A 16,312-nucleotide genomic window follows, 5' to 3' on the forward strand; every position below is an offset into this window, starting at 1 on the left:
TCTGAAAAGGTGAGAAATCCCCAGGGAAAAAGGAGAGATCTCTGAACTTCTCTGAAGAGCTGGAAATGCAGAATCCTCCCATACGACTTAGCCCTGGCGGGAATGCTTGTAGAGAAGAGAGTAGCCTGACAAAAGATGGGTGTGTCCATGCAAATGTAAAAAAATTAGGCAAGCATGTGACTATCCTAAAGCCATATGCACCACCAGTGTACTTTGTCGTGGGTAATTAGGAGACTTAGTCACTCATCATTCATAATCGTGGTTCAGGAAGATTTTAATGCATCATGTCGCGAGCAACAGAACCAATTTGTAATTATCATGACAACCCTTAAGTGCCAGAAAAGCCCGTGCAGGGGCTAAAATCCCAATGCTGTGGGGTGCAGCCACATCATCATAAAGTGCAAAAGTGTCACCAAAAGTAACAACACAAAAGTGGTCACCGTAAAACGCATACATTGTAACGCTGCTTCTGCGAGACGATGGAACAACTATATGATAAATGAAGGGCTTGTGCACTGCAACTCCCCATAAAAGTGCTCCACAGTAAAGGGTTTGGTGACCTCAGAGGGTGATGTTGATGGAGGTGGACTTTAAGGCGGTGAAAGGGAGGGACATTCTGTGCTTATGAAAGACTTTGTTAATTGGAGTCTGCCCCGAAAAATGTCCTCCTCTCTTCCTCATTAATTCTACATTCATGGAGCAGCTAGTAACCCATTAACAAGTGCTGGTACTGCCCAAGGTAGAGTCCTAAGCATCTCCGAGCACCAGGTAGGACCTCTACATGGACTGAATGGCAGTCTGTCACCGCTACAATAAAAGGGCTGTCCAATATATTCATTCTACAGCTGGTAGTGTTATGGCATCCTACATTCCCGGTACTGCGCTTCTACCACGTCTCCAGTCCTTCTTCAGTCTTATGAGTAGATTTTGTCCATCCAAGCTCCATGACTGATAGGTTTCTACCAAGTCCCAAACTAAGACTCTACTGAGTTGCACGTGCCCCGTCTATCACCCCAGAGGGTAGTAGCAGTACTGAGATGGTCTCTATTGAGTTGGTTAATGCAGTTTTGCGAGCTATGGTCTTGGCACTTTCTATGGTCCAATCCCTGATATGGATGATTTGGAGGGCAGTAGGGACCATCTTGGGTGGGTAGGGAGTGGGGTAAAGGCTTTCCTATAGTTAGTTCTCTTTGGATCTCTCTGCAGCGAGGAACGTGTCCAGCAGTCCTCCTTGCAGCTCTGAGTCGCTGAGATGTTTCTTCTCCCTTTCAGCTCTTGACCGAGTCCAAGACGGAGAACGCAGATACCCGGCTCTGGGAAGCGGAGGTAATTGCAGACCTGCATGTGAGAAGCTGATGTGAGAAAAGGATTCCCCCTTTATACGAAACCCGAGAAATGCCCCTGATCCCTGAACAAGGTCATGAAAGTGGAAATAACACCATAGCAGACATTCAGGACACGCTCACACTCCAACTGGAATGGTTTAATGAAAGTCTGATTAGTCCTGGGATAGAGGCGGCGTGTCTGGAATAGTGGTCATTAATCTTAATCTGCTCAATTTCCCAGATCTGTATTCTCTTAACATTCCTGTTGCTGAATTTAAAAGGGGTGCAACTGTTGGCTCAATGTGCCCCTGCCTATTTCCTGCATCCGATCACAATAATGAGCAGTGAAGGGCATGCTGACTCTTATAGTACCCTGGGTTCACACGTTCAACATTCATGGTCCAAGTACAGACTGTGAAATCTTGACCCAAACTCCACAGCCTAACATATGCCTATGAGGATGTTGAGCTCAAGTTGGAGGACCCTCGGCTGGCCCGGACATTGTGGTCCAGTCAATATTGGACTTGTGAAACCAGCTTTACTGAATTTAGACACTTCTGACATGCACAATTCAACCAGAACATCTAGTTTGGATGTTTTTGTGGAGGGGTCAAAAGGCATTTTGTGGGTGCCCATAGCTATGATTAAAATGGGGCCTCTTCTTGGGTACGACAGCCCAACTCACCAAGCCAGGAGGACTTTATGTTACCATTGAAGATCCTTGGCTTAATTCCCTATAATAAAATTGGAGTATGGGGACCACCCTGGGCTGGTACTGCTATCTTAAAGGACCACTAATTTGCTGTCTGAGCTGCCTTTATGATAGTCTACTCTAATAGTGATCCATATGTGCCATCAGCCCTTTGGAACCAGCTATCTCAGAGAGGTTGATGGCCACCGGACATTAATACCGTAATGGAAGCCTCTACAAATTTTCATCCATGAAATGTGATTTTCACCACAGAACTCCTCATCACATACCTGGTGGGGGCTCATTGTGCGGATTTTCATCATCTGAGTCACCAAAAACTTCTGCCAGTTCTTGGTCAGACATATCTGTGAGCTCTGTCAGGTCCAGCAGATCAAAGTGCACTTCAAGAGAGGAGACGCTGCTGAGCGGTTCTACGGAGAGAGAAAGAAGGACTTTGTGTTGAAATTGTGGAAAAGTGCCATTTGTAAGGAACTCACAAAAAAGCTTCATATGGATAGGGGTTTGCATACAGAGAGGTTATATTTTAAGGAGTGCATTCGTTCTGGTTGCTGCCATTGCAAAAATTCCTGACCTAGAAGATATTACCCAGGGTTCCTCAACCAGTGGATCTCTGACTGTTGCAAAACTACGACTGCTACACCCACGATAGGACTTGTAGTTTCAAAACAGGTGAGAAATATCTGCAATGTGACTACCTATCTTACAAGAGATCTTCACAAATTGCTGGAAATATTGGGCACCGTGGCACTAAATCTGAGGACCGTGATCTCTGGTTGGATTGATGAGTCGTCCAGTAACAATGAATGGTCCTTGCAGTAGGACAATGTGGTTCACCTAACAGGGTGGAGATACTTACGTCTTCTTTCTGTGACGTGCAGGAGGCCCGTCGTAGGAGCCAGGACTCCTAAGTCCTCCTCAGCCACAAGGGGTTGTTGAGGTTCTTCTACAGTCACCTCAGTAGGGGCACCAGGGTGAAAGCCAACCTCACTCTCTGCTTCTCTGGTCCGCTCTGCGTAGAATGAATAGTGTGTGTTACTAGAAGTATATCAAGTGGTAGATCATATTGTCTGTAAATTCTAAATTTTCAGGTCAATGGGTATCTTCCCTTGTGTTGTAATGCTTGCCACATGGCTCCAAGGTGCAGGAGACACACAATATATATCTCTCCTGCCTTTCCATTCATTAATGATCAGGTGCCACCCGGGCGATTGATAAGATTAGCAGGAGATGCCTTGACCCTATATTAACATGATCTGGTGAGCACATATCAATTGCAAAGTAGAAAAGGGCCTACAAGTAACAAAAAAAGGACCCTTTTTTGTTGCATGGACCACCCAAATGGCAGATATGGCCATTCCCAAGCTTTAAAGAGCAGATTGACCCCTTCGATAGGAGACATCTATTGAGGAATGATTGAGTCAACCCAACATGAAGCCTTCCTGCTCCTGAGTAATTACATAAGACGCCTTCATGGCATGTATAAATGGTCTCCATTATGGCGGACAACTGAAGATGGGCATTTACAAAATCCATATCTATATTGACCCTGAAAGTCTACAGTCATGGCCAAAAGTTTAGAGAATTACACAAATATTATATTTTCACATGACCTGCTGCCCTCTGGTTTTTATGTGTGTTTGTCAGATGTTTTTATCACATACAGAAATATAGTTGCAATCATATTATGAGTAACAAAAGGTTATATTGACAGAATGAGTTAATGCAGCAAGTGTTGACCCTTTTTGCAGTGTTGACCCTTCTTCTTCAGGACCTCAGCAATTCTCCCTGGCATGCTCTCAATCAACTTCTGGATCAAATCCTGACTGGTAGCAGTCCATTCTTGCAAAATCAATGCTTTTATTTTGTCTGAATTTGAAGGTTTTTGTTTGTCCACCCGTCTCTTGATGATTGACCACAAGTTCTCAATGGGATTAAGATCTGGGGAGTTTCCAGGCCATGGTCCCAAAATCTCCATGTTTTCTTCCCTGAGCCATTTAATTATCACCTTTGCTTTATGGCAAGGTGCTCCATCATATTGAAAAAGACATTGTTGATCGCCAAACTGCTCTTGGACGGTTGGGAGAAGTTGCTCTTGGAGGACATTCTGGTACCATTCTTTATTCATGGCTGTGTTTTTAGGCAAGACTGAGAGAGAGCCCATTCCCTTGGCTGAGAAGCCACCCCATACATGCATGGTTTCAGGATGCTTGACAGTTGGCATGAGACAACACTGGTGGTAGCGCTCACCTGGTCTTCTCCGAATATGCCGTTTTCCAGATGTCCCAAACAATCGAAAAGGGGATTCATCAGAGAAAATGACTTTACCCCAGTCCTCGGCAGTCCACTCCCTGTACCTCTTGCAGAATATCAGTCTGTCCATGATGTTTTTTCTGGAGAGAAGTGGCTTCTTTGCTGCCCTCGAGACCAGGCCTTGCTCCAAGAGTCTCCGCCTCACAGTGCGTGCAGATGCACTCACACCTGCCTGCTGCCATTCCTGAGCAAGCTCTGCACTGCTGGTAGCCCGATCCCGCAGCTGAAACACTTTTAAGAGACGGTCCTGGCGCTTGCTGGTCTTTCTTGGGCGCCCTGGAGCCTTTTTGGCAACAAGGGAACCTCTCTCCTTGAAGTTCTTGATGATGCAATAGATTGTTGACTGTTGACTGAGGTGCAATCATTCTAGCTGCGATACTCTTCCCTGTTAGGCCATTTTTGTGCAGTGCAATGATGACTGCACGTGTTTCTTTAGAGATAACCATGGTTAACAGAAGAGAAACAATGATGCCAAGCACCAGCCTCCTTTTAAAGTGTCCAGTGGTGTCATTCTTAATCATGACAGATTGATCTCCAGCCCTGTCCTCCTCAACACCCACACCTGTGTTAATGGAGCAATCACTGAAACGATGTTAGCTGGTCCTTTTAAGGCAGGGCTGCAATGATGTTGAAATGTGTTTTGGGGGATAAAGTAAATTTTCTAGGCAAATATTGACTTTGCAAGTAATTGCTGTTAAGCTGATCACTCTTTATAACATTCTGGAGTATATGCAAATTGCCATTAGAAAAAATGAAGCAGTAGACTTTGTAAAAATTAATATTTGTGTCATTCTCAAAACTTTTGGCCATGACTGTAATGCCACTATTCCATGTTAGTGGGCGTTATTTCTCCCATGGAGGTCATCATCATCATGGAGCATTTTATAATAGCTAAATCTGGATACTATTATTGACATTTATTGATTTCTGATATTAGGACCTGCTAGGAGACCAATGATCTAAATAATGGTAGACATTTCTGGGAATAATCAAGGTCATATTACATGTCATCGGATAATATTTTCTGATTTTTCATGCCAATTCTCACAACACAGAAAAAAAAATTACCAAATCATGAGTATCACTGCCCAGCTCAGGCTGGAAACGACTCCTGGCAAATTTTGTAATGCTGGACATGATCAAAGATATCATCACTATGGCACAGAAGACTCTCATTTATAATGCATTTTGAAATGGGATATAAGAGAATAACTACTTAACCTATAAAAAAAAAAATCCAAAAATGTAAAAAAAAAAAAGTTTGAAGAGTCGACTCATTGGTTACCATCACCGTATAGTATTCTGCTCATGATTTTCGACTCACAACAGATTAACCTAAAACTCTTTCAATATATTCACCTGTGTGCAAAAGTTTAGTTACAGTATAAACTTTCCCAGTGAACTTTATAGTAAAAACATAACTCAAACACAAGACTGGAAACATTGAGTTTCTCATGGAACTTTCCACATCCTAAGTAAACTGCGCCGACGAGCCCCGAGGCTGGGTACACGCTGGTGACTGTAATTACCATGTTATGGCTTATTCTCCAAGTACCTTAGCTAAAATTAACTTGTAACAAATGGAACTATAGCAAGAGAGAAGGCCATGAACTCAGAAAGTATTCTACATTATTATTATTACACACACCCAAGTTTTGCAATTAAAGGAATCCTTCATTTTGGAAAATCCAAACTACTGTTCATCATCTGTTGCAATAAATGTTCAATTTCCCTGCAGCGCCTCCGCAGAGGACACCAAGTATTGCCCAGACAAGAGAATGGGGTGTCAGTGTTAAACAGGGTAGCGCTCTTTGTAACCGAGAGATAAAAATCCTAAACAAGGAAATAAAGTTCATTTTCCCCCTGCAGCGTTGGGCTAAAAGTGCAGGATAATTAGTTTTTTTTCTGGTGAAAGGTAGTATAGCTGTGTGTCTGTTATTTTTATAGCTGTGCTATTCCGACGTAGCAGGGCTGATCTTATAAAATGTCAGCTGTAGAGAAGCCAATATGTAACAGCTGAGCTCATCAGTGCAGCAGAGCTGAGGTTGTCTGAAGGAGCAGGGCTGAGGTTGTCTGATGGAACGGGGCTGAGGTTGTCTGGTGGAGCGGGGCTGAGGTTGTCTGGTGGAGCGGGGCTGAGGTTGTCTGGTGGAGCGGGGCTGAGGTTGTCTGGTGGAGCGGGGCTGAGGTTGTCTGGTGGAGCGGGGCTGAGGTTGTCTGATGGAACGGGGCTGAGGTTGTCTGATGGAACGGGGCTGAGGTTGTCTGATGGAACGGGGCTGAGGTTGTCTGATGGAACGGGGCTGAGGTTGTCTGAAGGAGCAGGGCTGAGGTTGTCTGGTGGAGCGGGGCTGAGGTTGTCTGGTGGCTGAGGTTGTCTGATGGAGCAGGGCTGAGGTTGTCTGGTGGAGCAGGGCTGAGGTCTGGTGGAGCAGAGCTGAGGTTGTCTGGTGGAGCAGAGCTGTGTTTGTCAATGCAGAAGAGCTGAATTTGTCAGCTCTGCTATATCTGAATTGTCTACAGAGCTGGTTTTGTTGGTGATGTCAGTTACCCCCATCAAACCCCCATCCTTTGTTCCCACCACAGTGCAATCCAGCTAGGTCACAGTCCCTAGGTCAAGACTGGAGCTAACGTGACATCACAGGAAGTGAGCGTAGTCTCAGCCCCAGCATCAGATGACAGGGAGAGTTAGCGCCCCTCAGAGAATCTTTTAGTAATCAAAATTATGAGAATTCACATCTCAGGCTGCTAAATGGCATGGGAGCACAGGTCAGGTAGTGGACAACCCCTTCAAGAAAGTATATATATATGTGTGTGTGTGTATATGTGTGTATATATATGTGTATATGTGTGTATATATATATATATATATATATATATATATATATATATATATATATAAAATATGGAATTACAAGGCCTATGGCTCCCGTAGCATATGTCAGTGAGCTGAATGGCTGCAATTAATGTATGTATGAAGCGCTCAATGCTATATTCTGACATGGCTTATTCATTTAGTGTCTTGTCCCATTAATGGATGGCCAATCTGGTCATATCCAGTCCCACAGTCCCCATCCAAGGACCATATTTTGCAGGAAGTTGAGTCTTGAGTAGAAAACCCCCAAAATATGGATTTATCATAATCCGCCCTTTGTACAGTACAGTATGGCAATGAATTCAGCCCCCAGACATATATGTATTACCCAAAGCCTTAACTTTGGAAAGTCATCTTTTGCAGACCCCCCAAAAGTCTGGTGTTGCCCGAAGAGCATGGCGGCACTAAAACATAGCTGTATTTATAGACTATTTATAAAATTGCCTTTAGCAATGGTGGACAACTCGTCCCTTTCCTGCATACTGGGAGTTGTAGTTCCACGGCTAAAGATCCACCTGGTGTAAAGTTTTCAGCAAATGTGGATTTTACACCAAATTTGTCAATAAAATAAAGTAAGATCATCATGAGCACTATGCAAATAATAGGAATATTCAGACCCCTTTAACTTTTCACTGTTTGTTTCATTGCAGTCAAATTCAAAAAAGTTCATTTTTTCCTCATTAATGTACACTCTGCACCTCATCTTGACCGAAAAAAAAAAACAGAAATGTAGAAATTTTTGAGAATTTATTTAAAAAGAAAAACTGAAATATCACATGGTCATAAGTATTCAGCCCCTTTGCTCAGCATTGAGTAGAATCACCTTCTGAGCAAGTACAGCCAAGAGTCTTCTTGGGAATGATGCAACAAGTTTTTCACCCCTGGGTTTGGGGATCCTCTGCCATTCTTCCTTGCAGATCCTCTCCGGTTCCCTCAGGTTGGATGGTGAACGTTGGTGGACAGCCATTTTAAGGTCTCTCCAGAGATGCTCAATTGGGTTTAGGTCAGGGCTCTGGCTGGGCGGGTCAAGAATGGTCACAGAGTTGTTCTGAAGCCACTCCTTTGTTATTTTAGCTGTGTGCTTAGGGTCATTGTCTTGTTGGAAGGTGAACCTTCGGCCAAGTCTTAGATCCAGAGCACTCTGGAAGAGGTTGTCATCCAGGATATCTCTGTACTTGGCCGCATTCATGTTTCCTTCAATTGCAACCAGTCGTCCTGTCCCTGCAGCTGAAAAACACCCTCATAGCATGATGCTGCCACCACCATGTTTCACTGTTGGGAATGTATTGGGCAGGTGATGAGCAGTGCCTGGTTTTCTCCATACATACCGCTTAGAATTATCACCAAAAAGGTCTATCTTCGTCTCATCAGACCAGAGAATCTTATTTCTCATGGTCTGGGAGTCCTTCATATGTTTCTTTTTTTTTTTTAGCAAACGCTATGTGGGCTTTCATATGTCTGGCACTGAGGAGAGGCTTCCGTCGGGCCACTCTGCCATAAAGGTCCGACTGGTAGAGGGCTGCAGTGATATTTGACGTGGTGGAACTTTCTCCCATCTCCCTACTGCATCTGTGGAGCTCAGCCACAGTGATCTTGGGGTTCTTCTTTATCTCACTCACCAAGGCTCTTCTCCCACGAGTGCTCAGTTTGGCTGGACGACCAGGTCTAGGAAGACTTCTGGTGGTCCCAAACTTCTTCCATTTAAGGATTATGGAGGCAACTGTGCTCTTAGGAACCTTGAGAACAGTAGAAATTCTTTTGTAACCTTGGCCAGATCTTTGCCTTGCCACATTTCTGTCTCTGAGCTTCTTGGCCAGTTCATTTAACCTCATGATTCTCATTTGGTCTGACATGCACTGTGAGCTGTGGGTTCTCATATAGACAGGTGTGCACCTTTACAAATCAAGTCCTATCAGTTTAATTACACACAGCTGGACTCCAGTAAAGGAGTAGAAACATCTCAAGGAGGATCACAAGGAAATGGACAGCATGTGACTTACGTATGAGTGTCTGAGAAAAGAGTCTGAATACTGTGATATTTCAGTTTTTCTGTTTTAATAAATTTGCAAAAATTTCTACATATCTGTTTGTTTTTTTTCAGTCAAGATGGGGTGCAGAGTGTACATTATGGAGAAAAAAATTAACTTTTTTTTAATTTAACAAATGGCTGCAATGAAACAAAGTGAAAAATTTTAAGGGGTCTGAATACTTTTCGTAAACACTGTAAATACAGTAGTTAATAGGGGAAAAAACCTTTGAGAATAGTAAGTCTCCAGGGAAAAAGGCTATGTACTAAATATAAGGATATGGAGGGGGCTAAAAGTGTCCTAGAATGCAGGAAATAGCAGGATGGTAACTCTCCATCAACGGGAGAGGAAGCCGTATGTCACTATATATGTAACCGGCATACAATGCATCCTATAGACTTCAGGCTGTAACCTAAATGCTGGCTGTATACAGGGGTTGGACAAAATAATGGAAACACCTAACGTTTTGGCGTCATAATCTTTGAACATGTTATAAACATGCAAACCGTGACATATGGTAATGTTTTGTAGTTGATTATTTGTGTTATGTGATATGTGTATGTAAATTAACTGTTTGTTTAGCAGAATTGTGAGAACATTGATGAGAACCTGATACCAATGGCCGACCTCTCGGATTTTCAAAGCGGCCAAATTGTTGGTGCTCGTATGGCAGGCGCTAGTGTAACAGAAAGTGCCCGAATGCTTGGCGTGTCAAGAGGTACTGTCTCCAAAGTAATGTCTGCGTTTGATAGAGAAGGAAAAACGTCCGCAGCAAAGCACAGGTCCGGCCGAAAGTCGAAGTTGACTGAGAGAGACCGTCGGACTCTAAAGCGAATTGTGAGAGAGGATCGCAAGATCACGGCTCCGATAATCACTGCTGAGCTCAATGAACACCTACAGAACCCAGTTTCCACGAAAACTGTTGGTCGGGAGCTGCACAAATCTGGATTCCACGGAAGAGCTGCAATTAGAAAACCGCTCCTCTCAATGACAAATGTTTCCAAGTGTTTAGAGAGGTGTAGAAACCTCCAGAATTGGTCCCTCGAGCAGTGGAAACGTGATATTCTCAGACGAATCATCGTTTACCCTATTTCCGACCTCCGGCCGAGTGTACGTTTGGAGACAGCCGAAAGAAGCGTTCCATCCAGACTGCCTTCTCCCAACCGTAAAACATGGCGGAGGTTCTGTGATGATCTGGGGTGCTATTTCGTGGAGATCCGCCAGGCCAATGATATCCCTTCATGGAAGAATTAACAGCCGAGATTATTTAGGGATTTTGGGAGACCAAGTGCATCCTATGGTTCAAGCACTTTTCCCGGAGGGGAACGCCATCTTTCAGGATGATAATGCACCAATTCATACAGCTAGAATCGTTAAAGCATGGCACGAGGAACATTGTAATGAAGTTGAGCATCTCATCTGGCCCCCACAATCCCCAGACCTCAACATTATTGAGCATTTATGGCCGATTTTAGAGATTCAAGTTAGACGTCGATTTCCGCCACCATCGTCGCTCAAAGAGCTGGAGGGTGTTTTAACTGAAGAATGGGCTACAATTCCTTTGGAAACAATTCACCCCTTGTATGAATCCATACCTCGGAGAATTGAGGCTGTAATCGCCGCAAAAGGTGGACCTAGACCATATTAAACTCACTTTTGTTGAAGTTTCCAGGTGTTTCCATTATTTTGTCCAACCTCTGTATATCATTTGCATTCAGTACCATGCAAACCTCGCTCGCTCAGCCCACACCGAATGCTGCCATGATCGATGCCCATCCTTACTGCAGTGACTTGCTCTGATGCTGCACTTGGCACAGGTAGTTACTGAGATTTATAGATGCGGTGATGCTTTCCCCAGAGGGTGATGATACTTAGACAAAATGCCACGTGACTCTCAACATGCCACCCTCCAGAGACAAACGCCCTGTGTTACCATTGGCATCAGCAGACAGCTTCTTTATAATAAGGCTTCCTGTGCTATTATGATTGGGACTGGCAAGAGTTACCGAGCCCTGCCATTTAGCATGTGAAAAGCCGGGTATTGGTCATAAAGCAAATGCAAAAATAAATAACACAATATATACGCGGGTAACGAAGGGGCATTTACAGTTTGGTATCGGTAATAAAACAAATGCAAAATACAAAAATAAATTAAAAATTAATTAAAACTAAGTAACACAAAATAAGCCTGGGAACAAAGGGGCATTTAGGGTTCAGTAATAAAACAAATGCAAAATATAAAAATGAAAAAAAAAAAATAATAATGATAAATATATAAAAATAACACAAAATAAGCCAGGAAACAGAGGTGAATTTTAGGTATGATAGTAAAACAAATGCAAAATACAAAAATGAGTAAAAAAAAAAAAAAGTCAGGTAGCGGAGTGGCATTTAAGGTTTGGTAATAAAACAAATGCAAAATACAAAAATTAATAAATAAAAACACAAAATAAGCCAGGAAATGGAGGGGCGTTTCAGGTTCGGTAATAAAACAAATGCAGAATCTATATTATATTATTATATATATATATATAATAAATATATAACACAAAATAAGCTAGGAAACGCATGGGCATTTAAGATTTGGTAATAAAACAAAAGCAAAATACAGAAATTAATTAGAAAAAAAAACAAAGAAAAAAAAAAATGAACACAAAATAAGCAGAGTAATAATATAAATGCAAAATGCAGAAATTATTTTAAAATAAAATAAAAAAATGCACAAAATTAAAATGCAAAAATATATAAAAATATAAATAACTAAATCTAGAATGATAAAATCACCACGACGATGCAGAGACAGCTTGCAATGTACTTATGTTTTAGGGCATTTTCTACATTTCTATCTGTCTCTGACTCCGCAATTCGGTTTAGATTGCGATCCCTATGCAATTAATGGAAGAAGAGGGGATTTTTATTATCAGCCTAGATTATGCACCCCATCTTTCCCTTCCCCCAGCTCTACTGATGTCTTCTCTGGGGATTACAGCAATGGATTTACAGCTTTGAAAACTTAAACCAAGCGCCTGGTTATTGGATGGGGGACATGGGTGTCTGGCTGCTCCCTCCCTGTGTAAGTGACTGTCTCATCCTTTCAGGACTCTATTAGTTTTTCTGCAGCTGTCCTCCTTCTTCTACTACAAAGAAAATCCTTCGCATTCCCAGATCTTGTTTTTTGACCTCCTTCCCCCATAGCATGCAATTTAAATTCTGTTTTTATTGCTACATTATATTGATTGTAACTTACAGACTTTCTATTTGATACTTTGTTGCCATAGATATATAATACTTCTTGCTGCATATAAAACCCCTGAGACTGGGGATCATCTCTCTCTGACATAAGGATAGGGTGCAATTATTTTTGCAAATGTTTGGGATAATGTACCCATATAATGCATATGTCTGTACCAGACCATGATGGGATACCCTGTGTATTAATATTGCCAGTGCAATGCAGTACTGTCCACACACTGCAAGTCCCAGCATCATCCCAACCCCATACTTTACACAATCTGATCCCACAAGTTGGGAGCATCCCTGGCTCCTGGGACACCTAACCTTATCAGTCACTCACCTGAGGGACCAGGCCCTTTTGGGGGCTCCATCCAGATAGTGAATCAGGGGTTCCACCCTCCTTGTGTTGAGCAGGAAGAGATGGGGCATAGGGCAGCATCAGATGCAGCCTCCTCCCTGCAGCAGGCAGCAGGCTGCAGGATCTGCACCACAGACACACATCCCCAGCCTCAGAGCCTCCCTGATAAGTGAGCCTTGCATTGCAAATGAGCAGACAAGAGGCAGTGAGAGGGGAGGGCTGGGATGTGTCTCAGGGTGTCAGAGCTGGAGCCTGTGTGTGATGTAGGAGGCCACTGGCATGGAGCCCAGACTGGTGAGGCTGGCTGAGGATGTCATCCCCATCAGAGCAGATGCTGCAGGTCCTTGCACACAGAATACCTGACTATAAGCTGCACCTTGTGGCCTGTGCACTGTCCACCTACATTAATCCTTAAAATTCCATATATTCATTTATTATGGGGAAAGCTGGATTATCACCAGTATGACAGCTGTTACTTGTGGGGTATGTTATATATTACTTCATGGCTTTTAATGTGCGAATCATAGTCTGGGAAAGCTGGGTGACAACCAATAGAGCCATAATTGCATGTGGGATATATCACATATTGGTTTATGGCTTATAATGTACCAATCAGGGTCTGAGAAAGCTGGGTGACAGCCAATAGACCCATCATTGAATGTGTGATATATCACATAATGTGCCAATCAGGATCTTGCAAAGCTGAGTGACAGCTAATAGAATAGTTATTGCATGTTGGTTATATTTCATATTGCTTATTATTTTTCCAGTCAGGGTCTCAGAAAGCTGGATGACCGCTAATAGAACAGTTATTGCATGTGAGATATATAATGTAATACCTCATGGCTTATAATGCGCCAATCATGGTCTCGAAAAGCTGGGTCACGGCTAATAGAACAGTTATTAAATTTTATATATATCATGTAATGCCTCATGGCTTATATTGTGCCATTCATGGTCTAGGAAAGCTGGGTGACAACCATTAGCATGTGGGATATATAATGGCATATCATGTGCCATCTGGGAAAGTTGGCATATACAGGGGTTGTCACCCAGCTTTTCCAGACAGCACATAGGCTCATCTGACTGCTTATGAAGCAATATATCCATTACTGGTCAAGTATCACTAATAATCCCTTTGATGGCGACAATGGCAGCCATACTAGTTGTCATACAGCTTTACCAGAAATAAATAAAACAAAAAAATTGGGAAAATGGGAATTTGATAATAACAAAACCCCCCATACCATTCACCTCTGGTAAAGGAGTCGAGTCTTGGCACTCGGAGATGCCCGCAGCGCTGAGAAAGGACATTAGTCAAAGATATGACGGCTCAATTTCTTTCCAAAACAGAGGACGTTCTGTTTTTTTGGTTGAGTTTTGATTACAGGTACTATAGGCGTAATAGTGGGCACCGTGCCCCTCCAGTGGCCGGCCAGGGTGTGGGCGAAGTGCTGTGGGGGGTATCGATCTCTTCTTGGTGCAGGGGATTATCTGGAGATCCAGTTTTTTTGCTTTTTCTACAAGACACAATATACGGAACGTAATGTAAGAGTGAAAAAATAAAATAAAAAAATGTCTTCAGTGAAAAAATATCACCATAGTGTCGCCAAACAGGACTGCCATACTGCGCCCATACCAGTAGACAACTTTCTATCAGCAGTAACTATGACATGGTTATTATAGTAGGGTCATAAAATGGAAATAGGGTCACAGAAGCCCCTATATTGTGCACGCCCCAGTCCAAATGGTTATGGGGTAGCCGAAACCCCTATATTGTGAACTCCCCAGTACAAATGGTTATGGGGTAGCCGAAGCCCCTATATTGTGAACTCCCCAGTACAAATGGTTATGGGGTAGCAGAAGCTCCTTTGTTGTAGACGCTCCAGTAGAAATGGTTATGGGGTAACAGAAGCCCCTATATTGTGGTCGCCCCAGTACAAATGGTTAAGGGGCAGCAGAAGCCCCTATATTGTGGATGCCCCAATACAAATGCTTGTGGGGTAGTAGAAGCCCCTATATTGTGGACGACCCAGTACAAATGGTTAAGGGGCAGCAGAAGCCCCTATATTGTGGACTCCCCAGTACAAATGGTTAAGGTGCCGCAGAAGCCCCTGTATTGTGGATGCCCCAATACAAATGGTTGTGGGGTAGTAGAAGCCCCTATATTGTGGACGACCCAGTACAAATGGTTATAGGGCAGCAGAAGCCCCTGTATTGTGGATGCCCCAATACAAATGGTTGTGGGGTAGTAGAAGCCCCTATATTGTGGACTCCCCAGTACAAATGGTTAAGGGGCAGCAGAAGCCCCTGTATTGTGGATGCCCCAATACAAATGGTTGTGGGGTAGTAGAAGCCCCTATATTGTGGACGACCCAGTACAAATTGGTTATAGGGCAGCAGAAGCCCCTGTATTGTGGATGCCCCAATACAAAAGGTTGTGGGGTAGTAGAAGCCCCTATATTGTGGACGACCCAGTACAAATTGGTTATAGGGCAGCAGAAGCCCCTGTATTGTGGATGCCCCAATACAAATGGTTGTGGGGTAGTAGAAGCCCCTATATTGTGGACGCCTCAGTACAAATGGTTAAGGGGCAGCAGAAGCCCTTGTATTGTGGATGCCCCAATACAAATGGTTGTGGGGTAGTAGAAGCCCCTATATTGTGGACGACCCAGTACAAATTGGTTATAGGGCAGCAGAAGCCCCTGTATTGTGGATGCCCCAATACAAATGGTTGTGGGGTAGTAGAAGCCCCTATATTGTGGACGCCCCAGTCCAAATGGTTATGGGGTAGCCGAAGCCCCTATATTGTGAACTCCCCAGTACAAATGATTATGGGGTAGCCGAAGCCCCTATATTGTGAACTCCCCAGTACAAATGGTTATGGGGTAGCAGAAGCCCCTTTGTTGTAGACGCTCCAGTAGAAATGGTTATGGGGTAACAGAAGCCCCTATATTGTGGTCGCCCCAGTACAAATGGTTAAGGGGCAGCAGAAGCCCCTATATTGTGGCTGCCCCAATACAAATGCTTGTGGGGTAGTAGAAGCCCCTATATTGTGGACGACCCAGTACAAATGGTTAAGGGGCAGCAGAAGCCCCTATATTGTGGACTCCCCAGTACAAATGGTTAAGGGGCAGCAGAAGCCCCTGTATTGTGGATGCCCCAATACAAATGGTTGTGGGGTAGTAGAAGCCCCTATATTGTGGACGACCCAGTACAAATGGTTATAGGGCAGCAGAAGCCCCTGTATTGTGGATGCCCCAATACAAATGGTTGTGGGGTAGGAGAAGCCCCTATATTGTGGACTCCCCAGTACAAATGGTTAAGGGGCAGCAGAAGCCCCTGTATTGTGGATGCCCCAATACAAATGGTTGTGGGGTAGTAGAAGCCCCTATATTGTGGACGACCCAGTACAAATTGGTTATAGGGCAGCAGAAGCCCCTGTATTGTGGATGCCCCAATACAAATGGT

General features: G+C 43.6%; 2 protein-coding genes across 3 annotated transcripts in view; one reads left to right on the forward strand and one right to left on the reverse strand.

The window, feature by feature from the left end:
• Positions 1-256: 256 nt before the first annotated feature.
• On the reverse strand, positions 257-13,063 carry DBNDD1 (dysbindin domain containing 1). 2 transcript variants are annotated; one of them, XM_073584003.1, is made up of 4 exons: positions 12,824-13,063; positions 2,894-3,046; positions 2,307-2,447; positions 257-1,338 (listed from the first exon to the last, which is right to left on the reverse strand). In XM_073584003.1, the coding sequence occupies exons 1-4, from the start codon at positions 12,852-12,854 to the stop codon at positions 1,181-1,183; spliced, it is 483 nt and encodes a 160-aa protein (XP_073440104.1). In that variant the 5' UTR covers positions 12,855-13,063; the 3' UTR covers positions 257-1,180. The 2 variants fall into 2 exon arrangements, with proteins under 2 accessions (XP_073440104.1, XP_073440111.1); XM_073584010.1 differs by lacking the exon at positions 2,894-3,046 and having other exon boundaries at positions 12,824-13,062.
• A 94-nt stretch (positions 13,064-13,157) lies between these two features.
• Positions 13,158-16,312, forward strand: part of DRC4 (dynein regulatory complex subunit 4) — a 44,294-nt gene continuing 41,139 nt past the window's right edge. The window contains exon 1 of the mRNA XM_073583996.1: positions 13,158-13,324. Coding sequence (XP_073440097.1) covers positions 13,304-13,324 — 21 coding nt within the window. The 5' untranslated portion in view covers positions 13,158-13,303. The remainder of the gene's footprint in view (positions 13,325-16,312) is intronic.

This window comes from Dendrobates tinctorius, unplaced genomic scaffold (assembly GCF_039654945.1).
Source record: "Dendrobates tinctorius isolate UK_male_01 unplaced genomic scaffold, ASM3965494v1 ptg000009l, whole genome shotgun sequence".
Lineage (NCBI taxonomy): Eukaryota > Metazoa > Chordata > Amphibia > Anura > Dendrobatidae > Dendrobates > Dendrobates tinctorius.